At 48.2% G+C, this 24,739-nt stretch overlaps 1 protein-coding gene across 2 annotated transcripts in view; it reads right to left on the bottom strand.

Moving 5' to 3' along the window:
* Positions 1–343: 343 nt before the first annotated feature.
* Positions 344–24,739, bottom strand: part of ANKS6 (ankyrin repeat and sterile alpha motif domain containing 6) — a gene marked incomplete at both ends in the record, with an annotated part of 52,934 nt that continues 28,538 nt past the window's right edge. The window contains 6 exons of one of the 2 annotated variants that reach the window (XM_080709084.1): positions 344–393; positions 2,550–2,646; positions 9,206–9,322; positions 13,303–13,370; positions 13,622–13,808; positions 23,307–23,476. In XM_080709084.1, coding sequence (XP_080565210.1) covers positions 344–393; positions 2,550–2,646; positions 9,206–9,322; positions 13,303–13,370; positions 13,622–13,808; positions 23,307–23,476 — 689 coding nt within the window. The remainder of the gene's footprint in view (positions 394–2,549; positions 2,647–9,205; positions 9,323–13,302; positions 13,371–13,621; positions 13,809–23,306; positions 23,477–24,739) is intronic. The other variant, XM_080709085.1, reaches the window with a different exon arrangement.

Genomic DNA, 24,739 nt, shown 5'->3' with positions numbered 1-24,739 from the left:
CTGGACTGCAGACCCTCTGCAGGAAAGGTCCCAGGCCCTGCAGGTGCCGCCTCCTCAGATGCACAACTCAGGGTAGATGCCTGCAGCTGCCGCTGTCCAGCCTTGGGCCTGGCCTGAGGGCAGCCAGAAGGCAGAAGCAAAGGAGAGAGGCCCCCTGGCCCCTCTCCGCCTGCTGGATTCGCTCCAGTGATTCGGCCACAGAGCCTTCTCTCTTTCTGTCCACCTGGCTGGGATTCCCAGCGATACAAACTCCCAGGGTCAGGTGCAGCTGGAGGGCAGGGATCCACAGGCTGGCCCTCTGCTCCTGGGGTCTCTGATGCCAGCAGAGCCATCTTAGCCGACGCTACCTCTGACTGGACGTTTCTTCCTCTGGCTTCACCCAACCAGCCATGGCTACACAGGGGAAGGTGGGAGAGAAGGAAAGGGAGACAGGGAGGAGAGAGAGATTGATTGATCAAGGATGATTTGATATAAGCAGGTATCTTTGACTTTCCTCCTACCTACACAGCTCCAGGGTGAAAAGGTCCTTTTTGCCTCATCTGATTTCCAGCCCCTTGGGGACAGCTATCCCCTGGTAAGCAAAAGGGAAATGGAGGCTCCAAGTGAGGAAAAATACCCACTGCCAAGCAGGTTACCCTACCGAGAGCTGCTAAGGAGCAGAGGGGCAGGTCCCTGATCTGGCCGAGGCCAGGGTGTCCCTTGCCCCTGTCTAGGGCTGCGAGGCCTCATGGCTGCCATCATCCCAGGGCTTCCCAACAGTGTCCAGGGACCTTGGATACGAGGCAGATGCTGCGGTGACTGAGTGGCCCTGGGTGGAGACTCCGTGTGTGGAGGTTCTGAGAAGCCCCAGGGCAGACGAGCTTGCAGCTCGGCCTTAACCAGTGAATGCCAGGCCCACCTGATCATGGAGCCTCACCCCACTTTCAGGTAACACTCCCTTTATTCTTCTTTATTAAAAGCCTCCTAAAGCCGGGCGTAATCCCTGCGCTTGGGAGGTGGAGACAGGAGGATTACGCACAGGTTCGAAGCCAGCCGCACTGGCTTAAGAGACCCTGTTTCCAAATAAAAAGAACTATAAAATAGGTCTGGGAGCATAGCCCAGAGGTAGAAGGGCTTCCAGGAACCCCAGTACCACAAAAAAAAAAAAAAGCCTCCTAAAATCCTGTGGAACTGGTGTTCCAAGGAGCACACTTTGGGAAATGCTGAAGGCCACTGAGCAAGGCAGGCCCTTCTTGAGGAGGGCAACAGCCTCCTAGAGGCAGGCTGCATTCATATGTAGGGTGAAGGGTCCCCAGGAAGGGGTGATCAAGGCCCAGTAAGGGCAGCAGGGACCTCTCACTAACCAGCACACAAATGGCCTTGGAAGAAAAGCCCCGGACACTTGAGCCCCGTGTAAGAGAGAAGAGAGACAGCTCCCAGAGCCTTGGTTTTTCCATGTGCAAAAGGGGAACCATCAGCCCTGCTCTGGGGGGCCATTGGCTGAGATTATGGGTTGGGACACATCTAGAAGCTGCCCAGCACAGCGCCTGGGCTTCACAGGTGTTCAAACTTAGCTGAGTAGAAGTATGCCAGCATGTGGGTTATGGAAATAAACACAAACAGGGCAACAGCAAAGGGCAGGCACAAGACTCAGAGCATTTACAGCAGGAGCCACGTGCTTCAGATAAGCGAACCTAGACCTCAGTAATCCTGGTACTTGGATTCTCCTGGTACAGGAGAATCCCAGGCTTGAGGCCAGCCTTAACAACTTAATGAAGCCCTTAGCAACCTAGCAAGACCCTGTTTAATAAGTAAATAAATAAATAGGCTAAATGTGTAGCTTGGAGGTAGAATGCCCCTGGGTTTAATCCCCAGTACCATTACCATACACACACACACACACACACACACACACACACACACACACATTCATTAATTCATCCCCCCCCTCTCTCTCAGAGAAAGAGAGGGGCATTTCCTCTGGGGGTGACTTGGGCCATGAGGGATGAGTTGGTTTTAAGGGAAGGTGTGGCAGGGAGAGCTCACCTTTCCACCTAACTGCTCACTTCCCTAAATTTAGAGTGTTGCTGGGAAGCCATGTGGAGACTACATTTCCCAGCCTCCTTTGCATCCAGGTAGGGCTATGTGACAACCAGTGGCCAATGGGGTGCAGGAGTGACTGTGGCAGCTAAGGGCAAGGCAGTTAAGAAGTGGCAGTGTTCTCTGTGTCTGCCATCCTGTTTCCTTTTGTCAGCCAGAAGCGAACACCCTGATGCCCCAGGGATGGCAGGACACAAGATAAGAGAAGCCGGATCCCTGAACTGCTGTGTGAATCCACGTGCCAACCAGAACACCCACTGGCCTGTTACGTGAGAATCGGTGTGTGTGGTGTGTATACCTGTGGGGGAAGTCTGTTACTGCAAGGAGCCTTAGCAGCCAGTGCAGCAAGCACCAAGGCAGAGGGGACAAGGGGTCAAGGCACCACTGTGGGAGAAGCAGGACACAGCTCAGGGAGCAGGTGCAGGGGCTTTGAGCTCACACAGTTGGCCGCAGCGAGGAGGGTCACGTACAGGGGCTGTTGCCAGGGGCCCTGGTGTTGCTGGCGCTGCTCTCAAAGGAAGAGTGGAAGTTGTGAATGGTTTCCTGTAAAATTTGCCTCTCGCGTCCCTGTGGAGGAAATTGAAAACAGACACAGAAAGTCTCATTAAATCTTTTAACCATTAATTCAATTGACAGACTGTCGCTAATGCTCAACTCACACTTGAGAAACCCATGGGTGTCTTGGGGGAAATGAATTACCTAATTAAAAGAGTACCGACTTTAATAAAAACAGACTGAGTCAGAATCTCCCCTAGCACCCAGGATCATCGCCGTCAACGCTAGAGAGTCCCAGTCTTGCAGGAGGTCCAGCCCCTGGACGGGTGGCAGAGCTCGCTGGGCTGAGGCAAGCTCTCGCCTGCCTTGCTCCGCTCCGTGTATCTTCCCAGCTCCATTTCTAGGGGATTCCGTGGGAGCCCAATGACACGGCCCTGCTTCCACACCATGAGCTGGGAAAGGAGGATGTGGATGCTCTTTAAACCTACAAAACATCTTCACCAAGAACCTGGCTTCAAATCCCCATCTCCCCCATTTATTAGCTGGATGGCTCAGAGCAAACTATGCAGTCTTTCTGGGCCTTGCTTTCCTTCCCACTTATAAAATGGGTCAATAGTACCTCAGATGGTCACTGCTGAGGGTGGATTAAACATGCTCACAAACCAATATGGTCAAAACATAAAGCAAATTAAAAATGTATAATCTCTGGCAGGTTGTTCTTTGTAAAGAGTAAAAAAAAAAATTCAAGCCCACTGAATGAGCAAGACTTCAAACCTTCTTTTATTTCATAACCTCATACACCCTCGAGGGGGCTCTTAGACACCCACAGGGACCTCTTGTGCTCACGCAGCCTCCTATACCCGAGAGGAGAGTAAGATTCTCCCCGCTTGCCGATCCTGGCAAATGACCCTAAAGGAACTGCAAAACTGCTTATCAGGACTCCATGGACAGGAGTCTGGAGGCTACAGAGGAAGGGCAGAGCGCAGGGCTGGGGCTGAGGATGGAATCCTGACCAGCCATAGGTCAGTGGTGGCAGCCCAGATGCGGCCCTGTTCTGGTGAGTGTCCGTTTCTGAAAAATGGGGATAACGTGACCTTCCAGGTGGCTCTCAACCTGAGACAGTGGACGGGGTAGCCCTGTGCACACTGCAGAGAGCTAAGCAGAGATGAGGGGCAGGTTACTAAGAAAGGCCACCTTAACCTTACTGCCTGAGGAACAAGGGGAGGGCCAGACAGGGCTTGTCCCTCGCTGCCTCCCAACCTAAGGAGGGACCCTAGGTAATTAACACGTAGTCACTCAGCACATCCACTGCTGACTGAAGATGATAACGATAACTGCCCTGTAAAAATCCCTGAGTGTCAGCTGGGCGTGGTGGCCCACGCTTGTAATCCCCGTGTTTGGGAGGCGGAGACAGGAGGATCGCGCAGGTTTGAAGCCAGCGGCGCTGGCTTAAGAAACCCTGTTTCCAAATTTAAATTTAAAAAGTATAAAATAGGTAGTCCAGAGGTAGAAGGGTTTCCAGGAACCCCAGTACCACACACACAAAAAAAAAATCCCCGAGTGTCAAAGCATCTGCCTAAAAATTCTCAAAAGAAAAAAAATTGGCCATTAAATCTAGAGAAAAGGGTTCAACCATCTAATCTTTAAAGAAATGCAAAAGTTAAAAGCAGGCATATTTTTTAGCCTGTCAAGTTAATAGTGATTAAAAAACCAAACCGATAGTACTCAATACTGGCAAGGCTGCGGGGAGCCATGGGTGACACCCCCGGCCGGCAGGGTGCTCACAGTTCTTTCTGGAAAGCGACTCGGGAAGATCCATGTGTACCTGGAGCCTGGCTCCTTGACTCAGTGATTTCTGCTCCAGACATCTATTCTGGGGAGATAACTAGACAGCCTGATACACACGGCTGTTCACCGCAGCACTATTTCTATGATCCGATTTCTATCCATTGAGTGGGGGTTTTTGAAAAAAATCAATTCTAGTACATCTACACCAATTTATTTTATTAAAAAGAGTTCTTAGTGACATGGGGAGCTGCCTATATCTCATGTTAAGCCAAGAAGGCAGGATGTAAAATTATAGACCCTAATTTATCTCAGTCAAATTAGAACTGTCATTTGGCAAAAAACACTGCTGCTTCTGCCCCTCCGTGGACAGCACTGACCTCTGACTGGCTAGACGATGAGTTCTTAAATCCTTTCCAGCATTCTGGTACTGTGAAACATGTAGTAAAAGGATAATCACAAAAAAGGGGAAAAGAAAAAACAATGGCTTAGAATCAACTACGGGTGACACTTAGACTATCGCTTCTGGCTAACCGACTTCAACACAGAAGTATTTGAAGTGAACAAACTGACTGGCAGACACACAGGGACGTGTCATGACTTCAGTGCGGGGACGAGTTCCCGTTCCACAGCGCGCAGGTTCCAGGCTGGCACTCGCTCAGTATCATCCCTGATATTAGTTGACGGTATTATGTTATGATGAACCAGCTTCTTGGTTCACACTTGATCCAAACAATTGCAGGCTAGGTTGGGCACAGTGGCTTCTATCTGTAATCCCGTAACCTGGGAGGCTGAGACAGGAGGATCACAGGTTTGAGGAATCTCAGCAACTAAGACTCTGTTTCAAAATAAAAAATGAAATAAGGCTGGAGGTATAGTTTAGAGATAGAATGCCCCCTAGGTTCAATCCCCAGGACCACCACCACCGCAAAAAAAAAAATTAAAAAAAAGAAAAAAAAAGAAACAATTCCAGGCAATAGTGTTCAAACATTGTTTTTTGCTTGAAGTACTGAGGACTGAACCTAGGGGTGCTCTACCAACTGAACTACATTCCCAGCCCTTATGCTATTTTTTCTTTTTTGAGACAAAGTCTTTCCAAGTGCCCAGACTAGCCTCAAACTTGCAATCCTCCTGCCCAGCCTCCTCAGTCACTGGGATTATAGGTGTGTACCACCTCACCTGGCTCTCACATTATTTTGATTGTGTAAGAAATGCATTTTCTATCCCAACCCTATTTTAAGTAAATATATATGACTAAAACAAATTTTATCCCTCCTACTGGGAGGCATGTTGATACTTTCAATTCCATTTCCTTTTTTCAAACTCTGTGTGTGACCCGCTAAGTTGACCCTCCCACTCACTCCACGCTGTGCATGGCAGCCAGAGGCCCTGGCTGGGAGGGAAGTGGGTGGACCCCCAGCCCGTGCTCTGGGCTGGGCTGCCCCCTGCATCCTTCAGTGCATTTCAGCTGTCATGGGTTTCTCTTGGCTGAGTTTGAGCATCAAAAGGAAAGGTGTGGCCGGGCATGGTGGCACAGTTTGTAATCCAGCACTTGGGAGGCAGAGATAGGAGGATCCCGCAGGTTCAAACCAGCTGCGCTGGCTTAAGAGACCCTGTTTCCAAATAAAAATATAAAATAGGTCTGGGAGTGTAGCCCAGAGGTAGAAGGGCTTCCAGGAACCCCAGTACCACCAAAAAAAAAAAAAAAAAAAAAAAAAAGGAAAGATGTGACTGTCAGAAGAAGAAGCTCCTACTCTGCACCAATCAGAGGCAGGAGCCCTGAAGGCTGAGGCAAGCCCGGTCCGGAAGAGCCCAGGCCTACGACATCCACGCACAGTCAAACAAGCTCCTGGAAGCATGTTTGGCCCGAGGAGCCCATTGCTCAATCTAAGGACAGGCACAGAGTTGTAACGGTCACTTAGTGCAGCACAGTAGAAGATACAAATTTTTTAAAATATTAAACTCTCCCCATTCATGCCTCTTCTCCACTTCCTGGAGAATTCATGTTGTTCTGTTTACTCCTGGATGACAAGGCCTTGTCCCAGGGAAGAAATCCCCATGGACACTCCGCCACCTGCACCAGCTGCTGCGCGGGGCACCTGCTTCTGCAGGGCAAAGGGCTCCGTGGGGCCCTTGGCCCCGCCTCAGGGGCACCTGAGCAGGTGTCTGGGCGGGAGCTGGTGAGCTGGGCCCCCTTCTGCTTTTCCTGATAGGGCCCTATCTAGTGCGGGAGCAGGCCTCTACTAAACAGGAAGTAGAGAGGCAACGCATTTGAGAGAAAACTAAAGGAAGGTTCCAGTCTGCATAAGCTTAAAAAAACTCTTCTCCTTATTTACTCGATGACACTAGTTAAGTTTCAAGTTTTAAAACCAGCCCTATTTGTTTTCTTTTTTGCCACCAAGGAGGCCACAGCTAGAGAGGGCACAGGAGGTTCTAGAAGCTTCAACAGTTGCCATCGACCCTCCCAGGCTCTGGTGGACAAGCTCCCGGCCTGGCCTCCCCCTGCCCCACATCTAGAACCTTTCCTGTCCTCCTCCTTCCTGGACTGGCCCAAGCTTGGCCCTCATGGCCACCCTCTTCCTTGGTGCGCACCCCCACCATCACTCACACCCCCTTCCCAGAGGGCCCCACTCAGCTCAGTCACCCTCCATCACTCAGGGGCCTTCACCCGAGCCCTCTGGCCTCCCTGAGGCACTCTTGCTCTCTCTGCTCCAACATCCGTTAGTTCTTCAAATGCACCATGCATTTCCTACCGCAGGGCCTTTGCACACGACCCCCCTCAGAGCCCGGTCTGCTCTTCCCTCTATTCCTTTACCCACTGCTTTCCAGTCTTCCTTCAGGTCTCAGCCCACTGCTATCTCCTCAAGAATGTCTCTCCAGCCCCTGTCTTCCAGTCCCTGCTGCGTCGGGAGCTGTCATGGCCCCCTAGGCCCCTCCTGTGTGCCTGTGGGTTACTTACACTGAGGCGGTAGGGCATGCGGGCAGACACCGTCTCTGGGTTCCAATCCTAGACCTGCCTCTTACTGGCCCATGTGACCTTGGGGAGCTTCCTCCATGTCCCTGTGCTTTGGTTTCGTCTACAATGGGAGCGACCTCAGCAGCTTCTGTGAGTCTCCAGTGAGTGATTCGTGTGGTGAGCTCACGGGACGGTGTCCTCTGTAGATGCTCAGAGGGCTCTTCTCCAGGGGTAGGCCACAGCACTAAGCCCTCAGTGGCTGTCTGGCTGGTCACTGCTGCGAGTCAGCCTAGGGCTTCGGCTCGCTGACCAGCGTCCTTCCTGACAGCCCACCTCTGGCAATCTTCCTGCCCCATGTCTAGGAGCGGGGCTGAATCAGTACAGCGGGGTCACCACCCAGCTCTGAGCCTGGGCTTCTCTACCTCTAAAGGAGCAGGCCAGGCCCAGGGCACAGGTGAGGACCGTTAGGGACAGTCACACAGGAGAAAGAACAGCAAAAAAACCCAACAACAGCCAGCCTTGCAAACGGCTGCAAAGTGCTCCCAAGCTCACTCTGGAGGCCGCCTCGCGGCCTGCAGACAGGAGAGAAGACTGGGGCAACAGACAGGACCAGCGCCGATTCTGGCCCAGCCGGGCAGCACCATCTCTGCACAGCACAGCACGGCAAGAAGGGCCCAGGCTCTGCCTCTGTTGCCCTCCCACCCTGCAAGCTGGGCAAGGCCCTGCCCTGGCCGAGGCTGCCCGCCACCGGCAGGACACCCACTCTCCCGGCTGCCGCAAGGACTAGCTGGGCAGGTGTATGCAGACTGATTGCAAGCGATAAAGTGCTACATCAATATTTATTCGCTGCGGGTGCTATATGTCTGTTCAATAGTTCTGTGCATAATGCAGTAATAGGCCAAAAGAACCATAAAACGAGCCATGCTCTCTGACATATTGTGGAGCATAACCTGAGGAATGATAGCAAAGGGGGGAAAAAAAAGAAAAGAAGGAAAGGATAAGAAGCAGAGATGTCCATAAGAGTAACATTTATAACTGCAAAACCCCAGTCACGATACTACTGTCCGACAAGCAGGAGGCTGGAAGGAAAGTGTGGCACTTAGCAGGTGAGTGTTGTCTACTGTTAGCAGCCCGACAGTGACCAGGCTCTATGTCTGCAAAGCCAGCGTCTTTTTGATTTAGTGTCTTTTTTTTTTTTTGCAGGGGATGGAACCCAGGTATACCCCAGCCCAATGTTTTATTCTTTATTTTGAAACAGGGTCTCACCGAGTTACAAAGGGCCTCACTAAGTAGTAGCAGTGATCCTCTTGTCTCAACCTCCCAAATGCTGAAATTACAAGTGTGCACCACCACGCCCAGCTTTTTTTTTTTTTTATTGAGTGGGGGTATGTGCCTTTAAGTGGGGAGACTCTGTTGATCTTCAGCTTTGAAGCTCATGAGACAGAAATTTAACATTAGACAAACACGTGGGAGGCCAGTATCAACAGTGGTGATTGATAACTGTGTGTGCCAGGAACCACTAGCCATTTTAGTCAGTCACTGCAACGTCCCCATCACCCCCGCCCAGGGAGGCTCAGAAACAAGCCGGGGCGGTCTGACTCCAGGTCCCCTCTGAACCGAGGCTGCTTCTCTGGGGCCACACTCGCCCTATGGGTTGAAATGACCTGGGGAATGTTTTAATCAAGTCTGAGGAGCAAAAGTCTTAGGGGAGAGACATCTAAAAAGGGATCAGGCCACACTGGCAGGTAGTGAGCGCTGGGTCACCGTAAGCATGCTAGGGAGGCCAGCTCCATGCCAGGGAGCTGGAGTGAGACCACCATGAAGGTCCCAGGACACTAGTAAACTCTCAGCTGTGGGCAACAAAGGAAGAGAAAAGACTGAGAACAATACCTTGCCTGCATTCAGTTCAGAGATCGCTGCCAAAATCTGCTGCCGGGATCCATCTGTCTTAATGCCCAGCTCCTGCAGGTCTTCATCCGTGAGCGTGAGGAAGGCCTCCATGTCCACCTGGGGAGAGAAGGGGTTTTGCTACCATCCGCTGGGGCTGTGCTCTCCCCCCACCCCAAATACAACAGAAACATCACAATTAGAGCTATTAGTGCTTATTACTAGGGAATTAATGATTTACTATTTCCAATTCTGGAACTTACATTTTAAAGTTTATTGAAAATATCCTTAGAAAGCCGGGCGTGGTGGCGCACGCTTGTAATCCCCGCACTTGGGAGGCGGAGACAGGAGGATCGCACAGGTTCAAAGCCAGTGTGGCTGGCTTCAGAGACCCTGTTTCCAAATAAAAATATAAAATAGGTCTGGGAGTGTATCCCAGAGGTAGAAGGGCTTCCAGGAACCCCAGTACCACCAAAAGAAAAAAAGAAGAAGAAGGAAGAAAATATCCTTAGAAGCTAGCTCTCTAGCTGGGCACAGTGATGTGTGCCTATAATCCCGGTACTTGGGAGGCTGAGACAGGAAGATTGCAGGGCAGTCTCAGCAACTTAGTGAGACCCTGTTTGTAGCTCAGAGGCAGAATGTCCCTGATTTCAATCCCCAGGCACAACCAACCAACCACACAAACACAAAAACAAACACACAAACAAAACTGAAAAAGCTAGCTCTCTTCAGCCCCAGCCCCTGGCTTTCCCAAAGAGACGCATCTTGGAAAGCCCCTTAAAATGGAACAAAGAGGGGGTCTTGGCGAGGGGCCAGGGCAGCTGGCACGGTCCCCTCCAGGCCCCACCCTTAGGAACCCAACACCACTGCACTTTCAGCAACACTGGCCACTGCAGAGACCCGTGGGGGTGTGGTGGTACTCACCTCACTGCCCCCGAGGACAAGAGAGGTGCGGACTGTGGAGAGACAGAGTGAGAAGATAAACAGGAGCAGTAACGGTAGGAAGGGCCACAGGGCGCCCGGAACAAGGGCAGCTCAGAACTGCTCAGGCCTTGGTGACTAGGGGCGAAATGCTAAGAGTATGTCGGCCCTGCCTTGGCGCTGCACAGGGAGGGTCGGCTGTGCCCAGGACAAAGCTCTGGGCCCTGGCCCCTAAGGCAGGGTGGAGGGGAGGCTGCAGATGGTTCAGGTGAAGCTCGCATACCCACCACCCTGCATGTGGACAACTACAGCCTCAGATACGGGGTGATGGAGACCAGACCTCCAAACCCAGGCAAACCCTACCCTACGTGCCCCATTCTGCCTACGGGATGTGGAAGTGACGGCTGGAGCTCTCGTAGCCATACTGTGCTTAGAAGAGGAGGGCCACACCCTAGTGACAGTGGAGCCCAGAGTGGAAGGAGCCTAGAGGACTCACCTCCAGACTTTTTTGTGGCAAAACCCCTATTTTTCTAAAACACCATTATTTTGGCTTTTCCCCCCCCTAATACATGTAGTCTAATCAAATCTATCCTAACACAGGTAGAAAGATGAAACTTATTAATCTGTCTTCAGTATCATTATGACAAGTTAAGACCAATGGAATTCTTCCAGATTCTTGCTGATGACTAAAAGGATGTACTAACAGGGAGATTTTTTTAACCCTAGAGTAAGACCTGGGGAAAGTACTATCCACATGCCAAACACTTAAAGGAGTCTCTGTCTGGGTCTCAGAAATATCCCTGCCCTCTGGATACTGGGCTGGAGGCAAGGGTGGAGCAGGCAGGTTAAAGCGCCCACCCTCCTAAAGCCTCCTCAGGTGCCGGGCTGTGGCTCCACGCAGCAGGGGAGGCCCCATGGTGCTAACCAGCTTATATGTTGCCCAGAGAGGAACCGAGTCAAAGGAGGAGATGCTGAGCTTGGTTCCTGGCAGGAGCAGGCATCTGTGTCAGGAAAGACTGTACATGGTCTCCACTACCCTCAGGCTGCCCAGTAGCCCTGGGAATCCTCCAGCCGGCAGCTTCCAGCCTGCCCACACCACTGCCGCAGGCCCGCTGCCTCCCTGACTCCAGAGGCCGTGGCGATGGGCAAGGTGGCACGGTCTGCCTCCCCGCTTCCCGCTACCCTCCCGAAAGCTCCCCGCCCCAGAGGAAGTGCACCCCACTGGACCGCCATGGCAACCTCTGAACAATGAGTGATAGTCAGGCCGGCTCAAGCAAAGGGAGGAAGACAAGAAATCAGGACACACGTTGCCTTAGGAAGCAGAGCTGAAGACGCCCCTGACACGCAAGTGGGTTTCCAGACTGTTCTCCGCCGCCCCAAAGGGCACGGGACAGCCAAGCCAAAGCGCCCGCCGACAGCAACCGAAGACCTCTTGGAGACAGAAACACCACTGCTGAAGATCCCACGACCAAGAAGGCTGAGTAACAGGCTGGAGGCCTCAGGACAGGGATGGGTGGGGAGAGCCGCTGCCCTGTCTGCTTCCTGAACTGAGATGTCCACGCTCACCTGCACCTCAAGCTCCTCAGTGTGTGAGGGACGCTTCTGGTTGCTACTGTAAGTATGCTGGTTTTCCTGTGCTATGCCAGTGGCCAGAACACTCTATGCCAGTGATTATAACCTGTGCCTGGTGGGCCTGCTGGGGAGTTTATTTTGGCTAAAACAGTTAAGTTCTTAAGGTAATTAAAACATCATTAATCTAGCATATAATTCACCCATTTAAAGTATACATTTCATAGCCAGACATGGTGGCATACACCTGTAATCCCAGTATCTGGGAGGCTGAGACAGGAGGATCACAGATTTGAGGACAGCGTCAAACAAATGGTGAGACTCTCATCTACCTAGTGAGACCTTGTTTCCAAATAAAAATAAAACTGGGCGTGGTGGCGCATGCATGTAATCCCAGCATTTGGGAGGCTGAGGCAGGAGGATCCTGGTTCAAAGACAGCCTCAGCTACTACTTAGTGAAGCCCTTTGCAACTCAGTGAGACAATGTTTCAAAATAAAGAATAAAAAATAGGGTTGGGGATGTATCTTGGAAGTAGAATGCCCCTGAGTTCCAGCCCTAGTACCTCAAGAAAGAAAGAAAGAAAGAAAGAAAGAAAGAAAGAAAGAAAGAAAGAAAGAAAGAAAGAGAAGAAAGGCTGGAGATGTAGCTTGGAGGTAGAATGCCCCCAGGTTTAATCCCTGGTACTACCACACAAAAAAATCAAATATTCATTTCCATGATTTTCAGCATATTCACAGCAATAGCTATACTCAGATTTAAAACATTTTTTTATCAGCCCAAAGAGAAACTGGCACCCATTAGCAGTCATATTCCATCTCCCCATCCCCAGCCCTTGGCAACCATTAACCTGCCTCTTCTGGACCCTTCATAGGAATGAAGTAAAACCAGATGTGGCCTTTTGTGATTGGTTTCCTACACGTAGTATAATGTGTTTGATTTCTCCAAGTTGTAGTCTGAATCAGTATTTCATTTTCATGGTTGAGTAATACTCCACTGTACCGAGGCACCACATGAGAGTGGTTCTACTTTTGGTCATTTTCAGTAATACTGTACTGAACACTTGTAGACAGGATTCTGTGTGGGCATATGATTCGTTTCTCTGAGGACTTGCCAAGGACTAGATTTGTTAGGTCATATGCTAACTCTATGCTTAACATTTTGAGGAATTGTCAGACTGCAGAACAGTGATCTTTTTAAAATGTGATTTTCAATGCTTTTAAGCAAACAGGGGCTCTCAGATTACTGCAGACCCTATTTCCAGACACTTCACAAAGATTTCTCAGGATTTGCTTGTGGCCCACATTAAACCTATAAGCCTGTTAGTTAATCCCATGCAACAAAAATATTTTCAGGACAGACACAAACTTTTTGAGAGCAGTGCTCAGAATTACAAAATTCAACTGTAATAGAGCAAACTGTCAGGCTCCCAGGATTTCACTGTAATAAACTCAACTAATGTGCTGAATATGACTTCTATTCCCTTGTCTGTCTCCAGGGACGAGCTCAATCTAGGCTTGTGGAATGAAAACTACACATTTAGACGAGCTTTCGTTTTTCCAGCAAGATTTAAACTTTTCCAGTAACGGACATCCTCCAGGAACACCCTTACCTCTTGTTCCTCAAAAATGGGCTGGTATTTCTCAAGTGATAACTTCTTAAGGATTCCAGTCAGTTCATCTTCGAGTGGGAAAAAAAAGAAGAAAAAAATTTAGAATTTAGTAAAACCCATCAGGAGTGGTCTTCAAACTCACTAGTGGTTTCAAATGCAAGTGTACAAGAAACCCTAACGCAAGAGCAAGTACAAGTCCTGTGTGCTCCTGGGAGGAGGCTGGAGGCAGGATGGCTCCAGCAAGTTTGGGCACCGGGGGCTCTGTGCTTTCCAGCCACATGGCGATGGCAGAGCTGGGGACCAGGCTGCAGGGACTCGCCTTCATCAGTGATGGTGCCGCTGCTGGAGCCCCCGCTGCTCTTGGACTGCCGGTGGGAGGAGGAAGAGGACACCGAAGATTCGGCCGTGTGCCCTTTGGGTGAAGGGGAAGGCGTGAGGGTCGGGGAGGTGCTTTTGGAGGTATTGGAAGTTCCCGATGGGGGCCTTTTGCTGGTCTCCAGTTTCTGCTGAAAAGAATAAGATCAATATATAAGCCACCCCCTGGAAGGTAGAAAGGATATAAACAGACAGCCGTGACCAGGAACACAGGGGCCGCTGACTCCACGGATAGTCAGGGCTATGGAATCTACTTCACATGCCTGCAAAGCAGAAACAGCTACAGGAAAAGCCTTCCTGGGAGCTGTTTGCTGTGTGGGATGCAGAGTGGCACGCTGAGGGTCAGGAAGCCTGGGAGTCAGAAGTCCTGCCCCTGCAGCCATCAGCACTGTGACCCTGGCCATGCCCCTCCCTTCCCCAGGCCCCAGGGAACCAGCTTGAACACGCGAGCGTGGCTGACCGACGCACAGAGGCCCGTTCCACTCTCCATCTCCCTTCATCAACACCATCATGTCCCCCCTTCCCACCAAAGAACGTCTAGTGGGCTTTCCTCTCATTATCTGGATATGTGGCTTTAAAACAAATTGGACTTTTTAGAGGGAAATCATTCTAGATGTAAAGAAGAGCTACAAAGATAAAAGAGTTCTTATACCTGTCACATGGCTGCCCTGATATCAGTACCTTACACCGTTTTTCTCTCTTGTTAAAAACATGGCCCTAGCCGGGCGTGGTGGCGCACGCTTGTAATCCCTGAGCTTGGGAGACTGAGACAGGAGGATCGCACAGGTTCGAAGCCAGCCTCAGCTACTCAGTGAGGCTTCCAGCAACTTGGTGAGACCCTGTTTCCAAATAAAATATAAAAAGGTCTGGGAGTATAGCCCAGGGGTAGAAAGCCTCTGGTTTCCACCCCCAGTACCACCAAAAAAACAAAAAACAAAACAAAACAAAAAAAAAACAAACAAAAAAAACATGCCCCCACTCTCTGACACCACAAAATGTTTCAGGCTCATCTTGAACGTTCACAGACCCAGTCCTGGACGATGCCACCTCGAAGGAGCCCTGGTCTCCTTTACTGGAGAGTGGTAGTTAGAAACCAAACTCTGGGCACGAGTTTGCCCACTGCCTCTGGGTCACTGTGTAGCGCCTCTCTCTACACAGAGTGAGGAAATATTTGAACGTCTACTAGCCCAGGTCACCAGTTTTTTCTTTTATGGATTATGATTTTGGTTCTATATTCTCTGACAAATCTAAGGACACAGAGATTCTGCTCCTAGAAGCTTTATGTGATTTTCATTTTAATTTTTTTCTGTGATCTATTATATTAGGTGGAGGTTCATTTTCTTCCATACGGATACCCAATTGTCCTGGCACTATCTATTGAAAGAACTTTTTGTGTGTGTGGTGCTGGGGATGGAACCCAGGGGCATTCTACCTCCAAGCTACACCCTCAGCCCTATTTTTTACTTTCATTTTTTTGAAACAGGGTCTCACTGACTTGAGAAGGGCCTCGCTAAGTAGCTGAGGCTGTCCGCAAACCGCAATCCTCTGGTCTCCACCTCCCCAATGCTGGGATTACAAGCGTGTGCCACCACGCTCAGCTTGATAAAACTTTTATCCACTAATTTGCCTTGTCACTTTTGCAAAAAAAAAAAAAATCAATTAACTCATCTTGTATGGGTCTATTTCTGGGCTATCTGCTATTTCATTCATCTGTGTCTTTCCTTTCATTAACACCACACTGTAGCTTTAAGAGATTTCTTAAAATTAGGTAGTGTAAGACTTCTAATTTAGTTTAATTTTTATTTTTTGGTACTAGGAATTGAACCCAGGGGCATTCTAACTCCAAGCCACATCCAGCCCTATTTTATTTTTTATTTAGAAAGAGGGTCTCATTAAGTTGCTGAGGCTGGTCTCAAACCTGTAATCCTCCTGTTTCAGTTGCTCAAGTACTAGTATTACAGGTATGTGCCACCAGACCTGGCCAATTTTATTTTTTCATAATTATTTTGGCCTTTATGATTTCTTTACATCTCAATGTAAATTTTGAAATTATGTCTAGATATTTACAAAACAGAATTTTAACAGGGATCACATTAAATCTATAGATCAAATTGCAGAGTTACTATATTACCAATATTGGGCCATTTCTCTTTTTGAGTTTTGTTAATTTATTGATGTTTTCATTTTGTCTATAGATTTTATATGTTTTATTAAATTTGGACTTAGGCATTTCACTTTCATATAATTTAACAATCTCATTTTTATATCATATACTTAAAATGTATTATAAATAATATTCTTAAAATTTCAAAATAAAGCCAGGCGTGGTGGCGCACGCTTGTAATCCCGCGCTTGGGAGGCGGAGACAGGAGGATCGTGCAGGCTCGAAGCCAGCCTCGCTGGCTTAAGAGACCCTGTTTCCAAATTAAAAAATATATATATATATAAATAGGTCTGGGAGTGTAACCTGGAGGTAGAAGGGCTTCCAGGAACCCCAGTACCACCAAAAAATAAAATAAAAATTCAAAATAAAAATTTTAATTGCTCACTGCTAATATAAAGAAATACAATTGACTTTTGTACACTGACCTTGAATCCTGAGACCCAGCTGAACTCTTATTAGGCCTTAGAGCTTTTATGTAGATTCTTCAAAGTTTTCTAGGTAGACAGCCATGCCAGCTGAGAGTAAAAACCACTTTATTTCTTCCTTTCCAACCAGTATGTCTTTGATTTCTTTTTCTTGCCTAACTGTACCAGCTATAGTTTTTGGTAGAAAACTGAAAGAGTTAGAAATGAGGAACATAGTCCTGGTTTCTCACCTTAGGTGAAAGTACTCAGTCTTTTACCATAAAGTATGATGCCAACTATAGGTTCTTGTTTGGGTGCTTTGTATGTGTATGTGGTGGGGATTGAACCCAGGGTTGTTCTAGCTCTGAGCTATACCCTCAATCTTATTTTATTTTTTTTAATATTAAAATGGGGTCTCGCTAAGTTGGTAAGAGCCTCGTTAAGTTGCTGAGGCTGGTCACAAACCTGTGATCTTCCTATCTCGGCATCCCAAGTAGGAAATTACAGGCTATAGGTATTTGGTATAACATTTCAGGAAGTTCCCTTCAACTCCTAGTTTGATAACAATTTTGATCACAAGTGGATTTTGAATTTTTTAAGTGTGTTTTTGATATTTTCTTTAGCCTATTAATATGATGAATCACATTGACTGATTCTCTAATGCTGAACCAGATCTGCATTACCAAAACGAATCCCACTTGGTCAGCATATATTACCTCTTTATGTAACACTGGATTCAGTTTGCTAATATTTTATGGAGGATTTTTACATCTATTTCTATGAGGGTTACTGGTCTGTCACTTTCTTTTCTTAGAATGTCATGAAAATGCACCCTTGTTCCCGGGAGTTAAGAGGGATGTTGCATCAGGACACAGGGTCATTCTCCAGAGGAAATAACAATCCTAATTGTGTACAGAACTCCAAAATACATAAGGCAAAAACTGACAGGGCTGAAAGGAGGAATAAACCAATCAGCAGTTACAATTAGAGACTAAATCGCTCTGCTCTTATAAAATGAACAAGGAGACATAAAACTTGAACACAGAATACCTGAACACCACCAGCAGCCAGACAGACCTACCTAGCATTTCTAGGCCGCCCCCTTCCCAGTGCAACAACAGAACACACCCTTCTCCCAGGCATTTGTAAAACTCACTGAGAACGTTCACAGTCTAGGGCATGAACTAGAACTCAACAAATCTAAAGGAATAGGAACAGAGCTAGAATGGAATTAAACCAAAATCAGTAACAGAACAATTTCTAGAAAACATCAAAAGGACTGAAGAATAAGCAATATACTTCTAAATAAGGGACCAAAAAGGAAGCCTCAAGGTATGTGAAAAATACTGAGTGGATTTAAAATAAAAATATACGATGGGCATGGTGGCGCACGCTTGTAATCCCCGTGCTTGGGAGGTGGAGACAGGAGGATCGCGCTGGTTCGGAGCCGGCTTCGCTGGTTTAAGAGATCCTGTTTCCAAATAAAAATATAAAAATAGGTCTGGGAGTGTAGCCCAGAGGTAGAAGGGCTTCCAGGAACCCCAGTACTACACACACACACACACACACACACACACACACACACACACACACGGCCGGGCGTGGTGGCACACACTTGTAATCCTCACGCTTGGGAGGCGGAGACAGGAAGATCGCGCTGGTTCAGAGCCAGCCGTGCTGGCTTAAGAGACCCTGTTTCCAAATAAAAATATAAAAATAGGTCTGGGAGCATAGCCCAGAGGTAGAAGGCTTTCCAGGAACTACAGTACCACCAAAAACAAAATAATAATAAATAAATAAAAATAAAAATAAAAATATATCAAAATTCATAAGATGTAGGAAAAGGAGCTTGTAGCAGTAATTTATTGCATTACATGCTTTTATTAGAAAAGAAGAAAGATATCTACTAAGCTTCTGCCACATGAAACGAGACAAACACAAAATAAGTAGAAGGAAGAAAATGATAACTAATAGCAGAAATCAGTGAAATAAAGCAATAAGGAAAATCAATGGAATCAGTTAGTCCTTTGAAAACATCAATACAATTCAAAAACTTTTAGCCTGATTGACCAAAACAAAAAGAAACCACAAATAAACGCTATCAGAAATAAAGAAGATATTCCTGCTAACTCCACACATTAAAATTAAATAATCCCTTAAAAGATACAAAATACAGCCAGGCATGATGGTGCACACTTGTAATCCCAATACTTGGGAGGCTGAGACAGGAGGATCCCAGGTTCGCGGCCAGCCTCAGCTACTTAGTGAGGCCCTCTGCAACTTAGTGAGACCTGTTCTCAAACAAAAAAATAAAATAGGGTTGGGGTTTGGGGTTGTAGCTCAGAGGTAGAATGCCCCTGGGTTTAATCCCCAGCACTGCAAAAAGGTAGTATCAATTCCACACAATGTATTATTTCAGAAAAATAGAAGAAGTGATAATATTTCACAACTTTTTATGACCCAGCATGACTCTATTTTTTAGCGCATTAAAGATTTCATGATATCATATATAATTTCTCTTTTCTCTAGCTGCCTTTAAGATTTGTGTGTGTGTGTGTGTGTGTGTGCGCATGTGTTGTGTTGGGGACTGAACCTAGACTCAGACATGCTAGACAAATGCTCTACCACCGAACTATATCTCTACCCCAAGATATTTTCTTTGTCTTGTTTTTAGTAGTTTGAACATAATATAGCTAAGTATGTTCTAAGTAATGTTCCTTTTGGCATTTTTTTTTCCTATTTTGTACTCTCTGAGATTCCTAGACCCGTGGATTTCCATCTGTCATTACTCTGGGGGAAATCTTCAGCCACTATTTCTTTAAATATTTCTCCTTCCCCACTTCTCATCCTTCTCTTTTCCTTCAGGGATTCCGATCACCTGCACATTAGCGTATTATCCCACAGCTTTTGGGTGCTGAGGGGTTTTGTTTCTGCTCTTAGCTTCTTCTCTGCATTTCAGGTAGGGTCATCGCTACTGTCCTACCTTCGAGTTCCGTGATTCTTTCCTTGGCGGTGTCAAGTCTGAGGAGCCTGTCCAGAGCATTCCTAGTCTCTGCATCTAATGGCTTCCATATCTCTGCTAAAATAGTGACTTGTATGACCGTGTGTGCCCACACTTTCCATTAGAACCTTTAACATATTAATCATGGTGACTTAAAATTCCCTGTCTGAAGCCAGGCGTCGTGGCACACACTTGCAATCCCAGTACTTGGGAGGCTGAGACAGGAAGATCGCAGATTCAAAGCCAGCCTCAGCAGCTTAGTGAGATCATGTTTCCAAATAAAATATAAAAATAGGTCCGGGGATATAGTGTGGAGGTAGAAGGCCCCTGGGTTCCACCCCCAGTTCTAAAAAAAATAAAATTTCCTGTCTGAAGCCGGGCATGGTGGCACACGCTTATAATCCCAGCACTTGGGAGGCTGAGACAGGAGGATTGCACAGGTTCAAAGCCAGCCTCTCAGCTACTAAGTGAGGCTCTCCGCAACTTAGTGAGACCCTGTTTCAAAAAAAAATTATATATATATATAAAATATATAGGTCCGGGGATATAGTGTGGAGGTAGAAAGCCCCTGGGTTCCACCCACAGTACCACAAAAAAAAAAGAAAAAAAAATCCTGTCTAAAAATCCTGACACCTGTGTTGTGCCTAAGTCTGATTCTTATGACCAACTCCATTGTTTCTTGGGAGTGCCGTTGATTTTTTGCCTTTTCATTTATCTGTGACTTTTGTTAAAACCCAGATATCTCGTATAGCATAGAAGAGACTAAGATAAACAGTTTTTATGCATGGAAGCAAGTACACTTCTCCTTCTACTAAGCCCCTAATGCTTCATCTAGCTTACTGCACCCCAGGGTAGGGAAAAAAAAAAAAGATCTTTTTCAATCTTTCAAAGGGTTTGAAAGTTTTTTTTTAACAAGTTTTTATACTATTAAAACATTCTTCCTTTTACTTCTTTCTATATGACATTCCCAAACAGAGCTTCTGATTAAGCAGGAGATAATCAGTATATCCCTAACAACATATATCTATCCTGGACCACAGCAAAGAGACATGATACTCTGGACAGAGCGTGTAGGTGGTACCGCGGGAAGGGGTGGGCAGGGATAATACTGCTGAGACTCTGCAACCCCGACCTGTCCTCCGCACCTCCCATGCGGATGCCTGGCTGCACTCAACATCCTCCTCTCCACCCCTCCCAGGTCTGTACCCTCTCCCCCGAAGCCGTGTGCTCTCACCCGTGTGGCATGCTGATGCTCTTAAAAAGCTTGATTGCATTAGCCAATACCCAGAGAACATGTCCAAGCTGTGGACACACATGGCCAAGCTATCCTGGCCACCAGAGCTGACAGCCAGACAGGTGAATGTTCTCCCCAATCAGAACTATCTGGCTAAGTCCAGACTAAACTGCCAACTCACGGATTCACAAACTAAAAACATGCTATTTGTCTGAAGCCCTTGAGCTTCAGGGTGAGAACAGCAATTGGGGAGGTGCTCCTGTGGGCCCGGGGTGTCTGCAGGCCTGGGAAGTGGGGTGCACTCCACTCGGCCCTGTTTGCATCACCAAAGGCTCCGTTTGTACTGTTGGTGAATATGCCAGAAGCCAGCCCTGTGCAAGCCACCACTGCAGTGAGTCACTTGTAAGTATGAAAATCAGATCCAGGAGGCTCCCATTTTGCATACTAATCTCTAATACTTCCTAAGGGAGCCTTTGAAAAGCACTTCATGTCTCCATTTGCTGCTGCAGCCTCTGACAGGAAGCCCACTCTGTGCCCTTTGATTTAGGGCAGTGGCTTCTAAGAGCCCTGGGCGGGGCTGGCACAACAACTCCCTGGAGAGAGAAACACATTCCCCAGACTCTACCCTGGTCTGTCAGCTACGCTGGGGTGGGGCTCAGAAACCTGTATTTTGAAGCCACTCCCCAAGGCTACAGAACATTATTACAGTTGGAGTATCAGGTGATCATTGAAATAGATCATTTCCCAGTTTATTGCTTCCTGAATGCACTTTTTGAAAGAGTCAATTTCCTTTCATCAAAATACAATTGTATATAGATTATATGTGGCACATATACCCAAGTGAGGTAATAGCTAATATAATTTACAAATTAGACACCTTGCTATTTCCAACACTAGTTAAAGAAAGCGCATGACATTTAACACATCTTATAAGATTATCAGAATAGAAAGTTTTAGACAACAAAGAGGAAAGCAATTTCAAAAGTCCAGACTAGCAGACTTGTTTGAATGCGTAGCTATGAGTTCCCTAGCAGCAAATGCAAAAGAAAAATAAAACAATTACAACCGGGCGTGGTGGCACACACTTGTAATCCCAGCATTTGGAGGAGGAGACCAGAAGATCACGGTTCATGTACAGCCTCATGCGCTTAGCAAGGCCCTTTGCAACTCAGTAAGACCCTATTTCAAAATAAAAAAGATTAAAAAATAGGACTGGCGGTGTAGCTCAGAGGTAGAATGCCCCTGGGTTCCATCCCCAGTACCGCAAAAAAAAAAAAAAAAAATTACATAAATCCTTACTCTTTACATCAAAATATCATTGGAGATTTTTCTTCTACAGCTGAATTCTAAAAGAAACTCTAAAAGAAATCATGTAGAAATCCTAAAAGAAATTAATTATATAGGTCCTTTACACAAATAATTTTGAACATAATGAAAAATAAGCTAATGTTTAGGCAGAGAAACTTTTTCTGTAACTAAATCGTAAAAGAAACCTCATTACAGGAACCTATTACATAAGGGACTATGAATAACAAAAAGAATTGTAACCAACAGGGGTTGGGCAGAAAATAAGCACTATTTTTCATATATCCACTAAAACAGAAATCTAGGGGTTGGTGATGTACTCAGTTGAGCACTTGCTTAGCATACACAAGGCCCTGGGTTCAATCACCAACACTGCAAACAGTAAATAATGACAACAACTGGAGCCTGGAATCTCTGGAGGTGCGTCTATGGGGGACAGGCATCCCGTGATCTCGCTGTCCTCAGGGTGAATGCTCTAGGGGCTATGATGTAGGGTGGGGAGGGGGCTGGAGTTGGGGGTCCTCTCAGAGAAGGCAAGGGGCTATGTTGTAGTACCGGGGGGACCTGGGAGCCATGTGGTGGAGGAACCAGTTCCCACTCATGACTAGAAGCCAGTACCTGCAGGCTCTCCGCATAAACCAACCAAGGTAGCGGGGCTCGGGAGGTGGGTGCAGAGGCAGTCTGAGCCACTAAAAGACTCCCATGCAGAGAGGCATTCTCCTCCGTACCAAACTCCAAAGACTCTACAGTGTGGTGACCACTCTCGGGCGCGTGACTGGAGGGTGAAGCGGGAAGGTCAGGCTCCGGCCACATTGCCACCTCCCTTCAGTTCCCGCCCTATGCCTTGCCCTCCTCCAGAGTGCTACAGAAGCTGTTCCCACATCCTGGATAGTTTTTCCCACACCCTGCCCCACCGGCCCCTTCATCTGGTTCCTCATTGCTCTTCAGATAAGCACTCGGATGCCCTCGAGTCCCCATGGCATGCTCCCTTCCCCATGACAGCCCTGCACCCTGAGTGTGACCGCCTGTGTCCTCAGTAACACCGTGAGAATGGTCACAGCTGGATCCTTATTGCTAGAAGGGCCAGGCACAGGAGACCCTACAAAGATGGACACAGAGGATGAGCAAGGCAGGTGAGGTGCTGCAGGAGCCGGCTAAGCTAAAGGGTGGGGAGTGGGGCTGGGATTCAGGCACAGCAGGCTGCCTGAGCCTGGCTCTCGATGCTTCTGCTCTCATCAGTGGATGATCTATGCAGTGTGGGCTAGGTGGCCCAGTATGGACTGCGGGAACCAGGCAGCCCTCTGCAGCCCAGGGCTCCTCAGGGCCTCTCCCTCCAGAGATGAGGCAGGGACACATCCATGCAGGGGACAGAGCCAGCCCTCTGCAGAAAGCCCAGGCACAGTGAGTTGGAGAAGTGCTGGGCTGATGTCAGCCCCTCCAAATGCAGCATGGCCCTGCCTCCTGGGACACAGCCATGGTGGCAGGTCTGCAAGTGTAACAGAGTCAGCCCTGAGCAAGCACCTTGCTGCCAGGAACGCTGCCGCCTGCTGGAGATGCTGGACACTCAGACGGACTGGACCCCGGCGCCGGCCCCACAGGACTGGACCGCTGGCTGGGCTTCTGCTCAGATAATCCGGCTGCCTTTTTCCTCTGGGCAGCGATCTGGGACAAGACGCTGTCTATGCTGCCACCTGAGGAGACAGAAAGACAAATGACCACTAGGGCCCAAGTGCTCACTGACCCCCAGGCGAGAGTGAGATGAGCGTGCTGCAAAACCACGTCTGCAGACACCCTTCCCCGCGTGGCTGGGGTCAGGTGGACCCAAGAGAGCCCTCAGGAGAGCTGGAAGGCAGCTGAGGGACAGAGGCCACTGTGCTGCCCAGGCACAGAGGGGAAGGGGCTGTGCAGGCCACACCCTGTCTGGCCTTGCTTTTCTCTATTTCTATCGACCCCTAGTCCCCAATCCTCAGAGCTGTCTGCTTTCTTCTCTGAATCCTTCCTTCTTTCTGTTTCCCCAAATCTACCCTTAACCCTGAGTTATTATGACAGGAAGGGAGGAAGTGGTAGTACCCAGGGCTTAGGGATCCCCGGAGGCGATCAGGGCTACTACTCACAGAGCACCCGCCACGTACCAGCCACTGTCGCGAACCCTTCACCCATTACAAACAGAACACCATTCTGGATGGCACAACACACACGAGTCTCAAGATCAGGCGAAAAGCCGGCCCCTGCCATCCTGATATAAGGAACCTGCGCTCAGGACATCCCTGGGCAGGCAGGCAGGGCTGGAGGCAGGAGGTGAGGTGTGGCTCAGGACAGCTTTGTCTACAGTGGCGAAAACCCAGGAACAGCCTCAGAGCTCGACACATGGGAGCCGGCCGCACAGACTGCAGTATTTTCCATGAAGAGAATGATGCCTCGTTATTAAAAAGCTGCTGGTCCGGGTGTGGTGGAACACATTTGTAATCCTAGTACTTGGGAGGCTGAGACAGAAGGATTGCAGGTTCAAGGACAGCCTAAGTAACACAGTAAGACTCTCAGCGACCTACCAAGACCGTGCTTCAATAAGAGGGACAACAATTGGGGGTGTGGCCATGCATGCCTGCAATGTTAGAACTAGGGAGGCTGAGACAGGAGGATCACAGGTTCAAGATCACCCTCACCAATGTGGCAAGAATCTCAGCAACCTAGAGACTCTGCTCCAAAACAAAAAATTTTCTAAAGGCCTAGGGTGGAGCCGGGCGTGATGGCGCACACTTGTAATCCCAGCATTTGGGAGGCTGAGACAGGAGGATCGCGTTTCGTAGCCAGCCTCAGCTACTCAGTGAGGCCCTTTTCAATTTAGTGAGACCCTGTATCAGAATAAAAATTTTTTAAAAAGCCAGGTGTGGAGGCACACGCTTGTAATCCCAGCATTCGGGAGGTTGAGACCGGAGGATCGCGGTTCACGGACA

The sequence above is a fragment of the Muscardinus avellanarius genome, assembly GCF_963383645.1.
Source record: "Muscardinus avellanarius genome assembly, chromosome: 13".
NCBI classification, from domain to species: domain Eukaryota; kingdom Metazoa; phylum Chordata; class Mammalia; order Rodentia; family Gliridae; genus Muscardinus; species Muscardinus avellanarius.
This window is presented reverse-complemented; position numbering and strand designations above follow the sequence as displayed.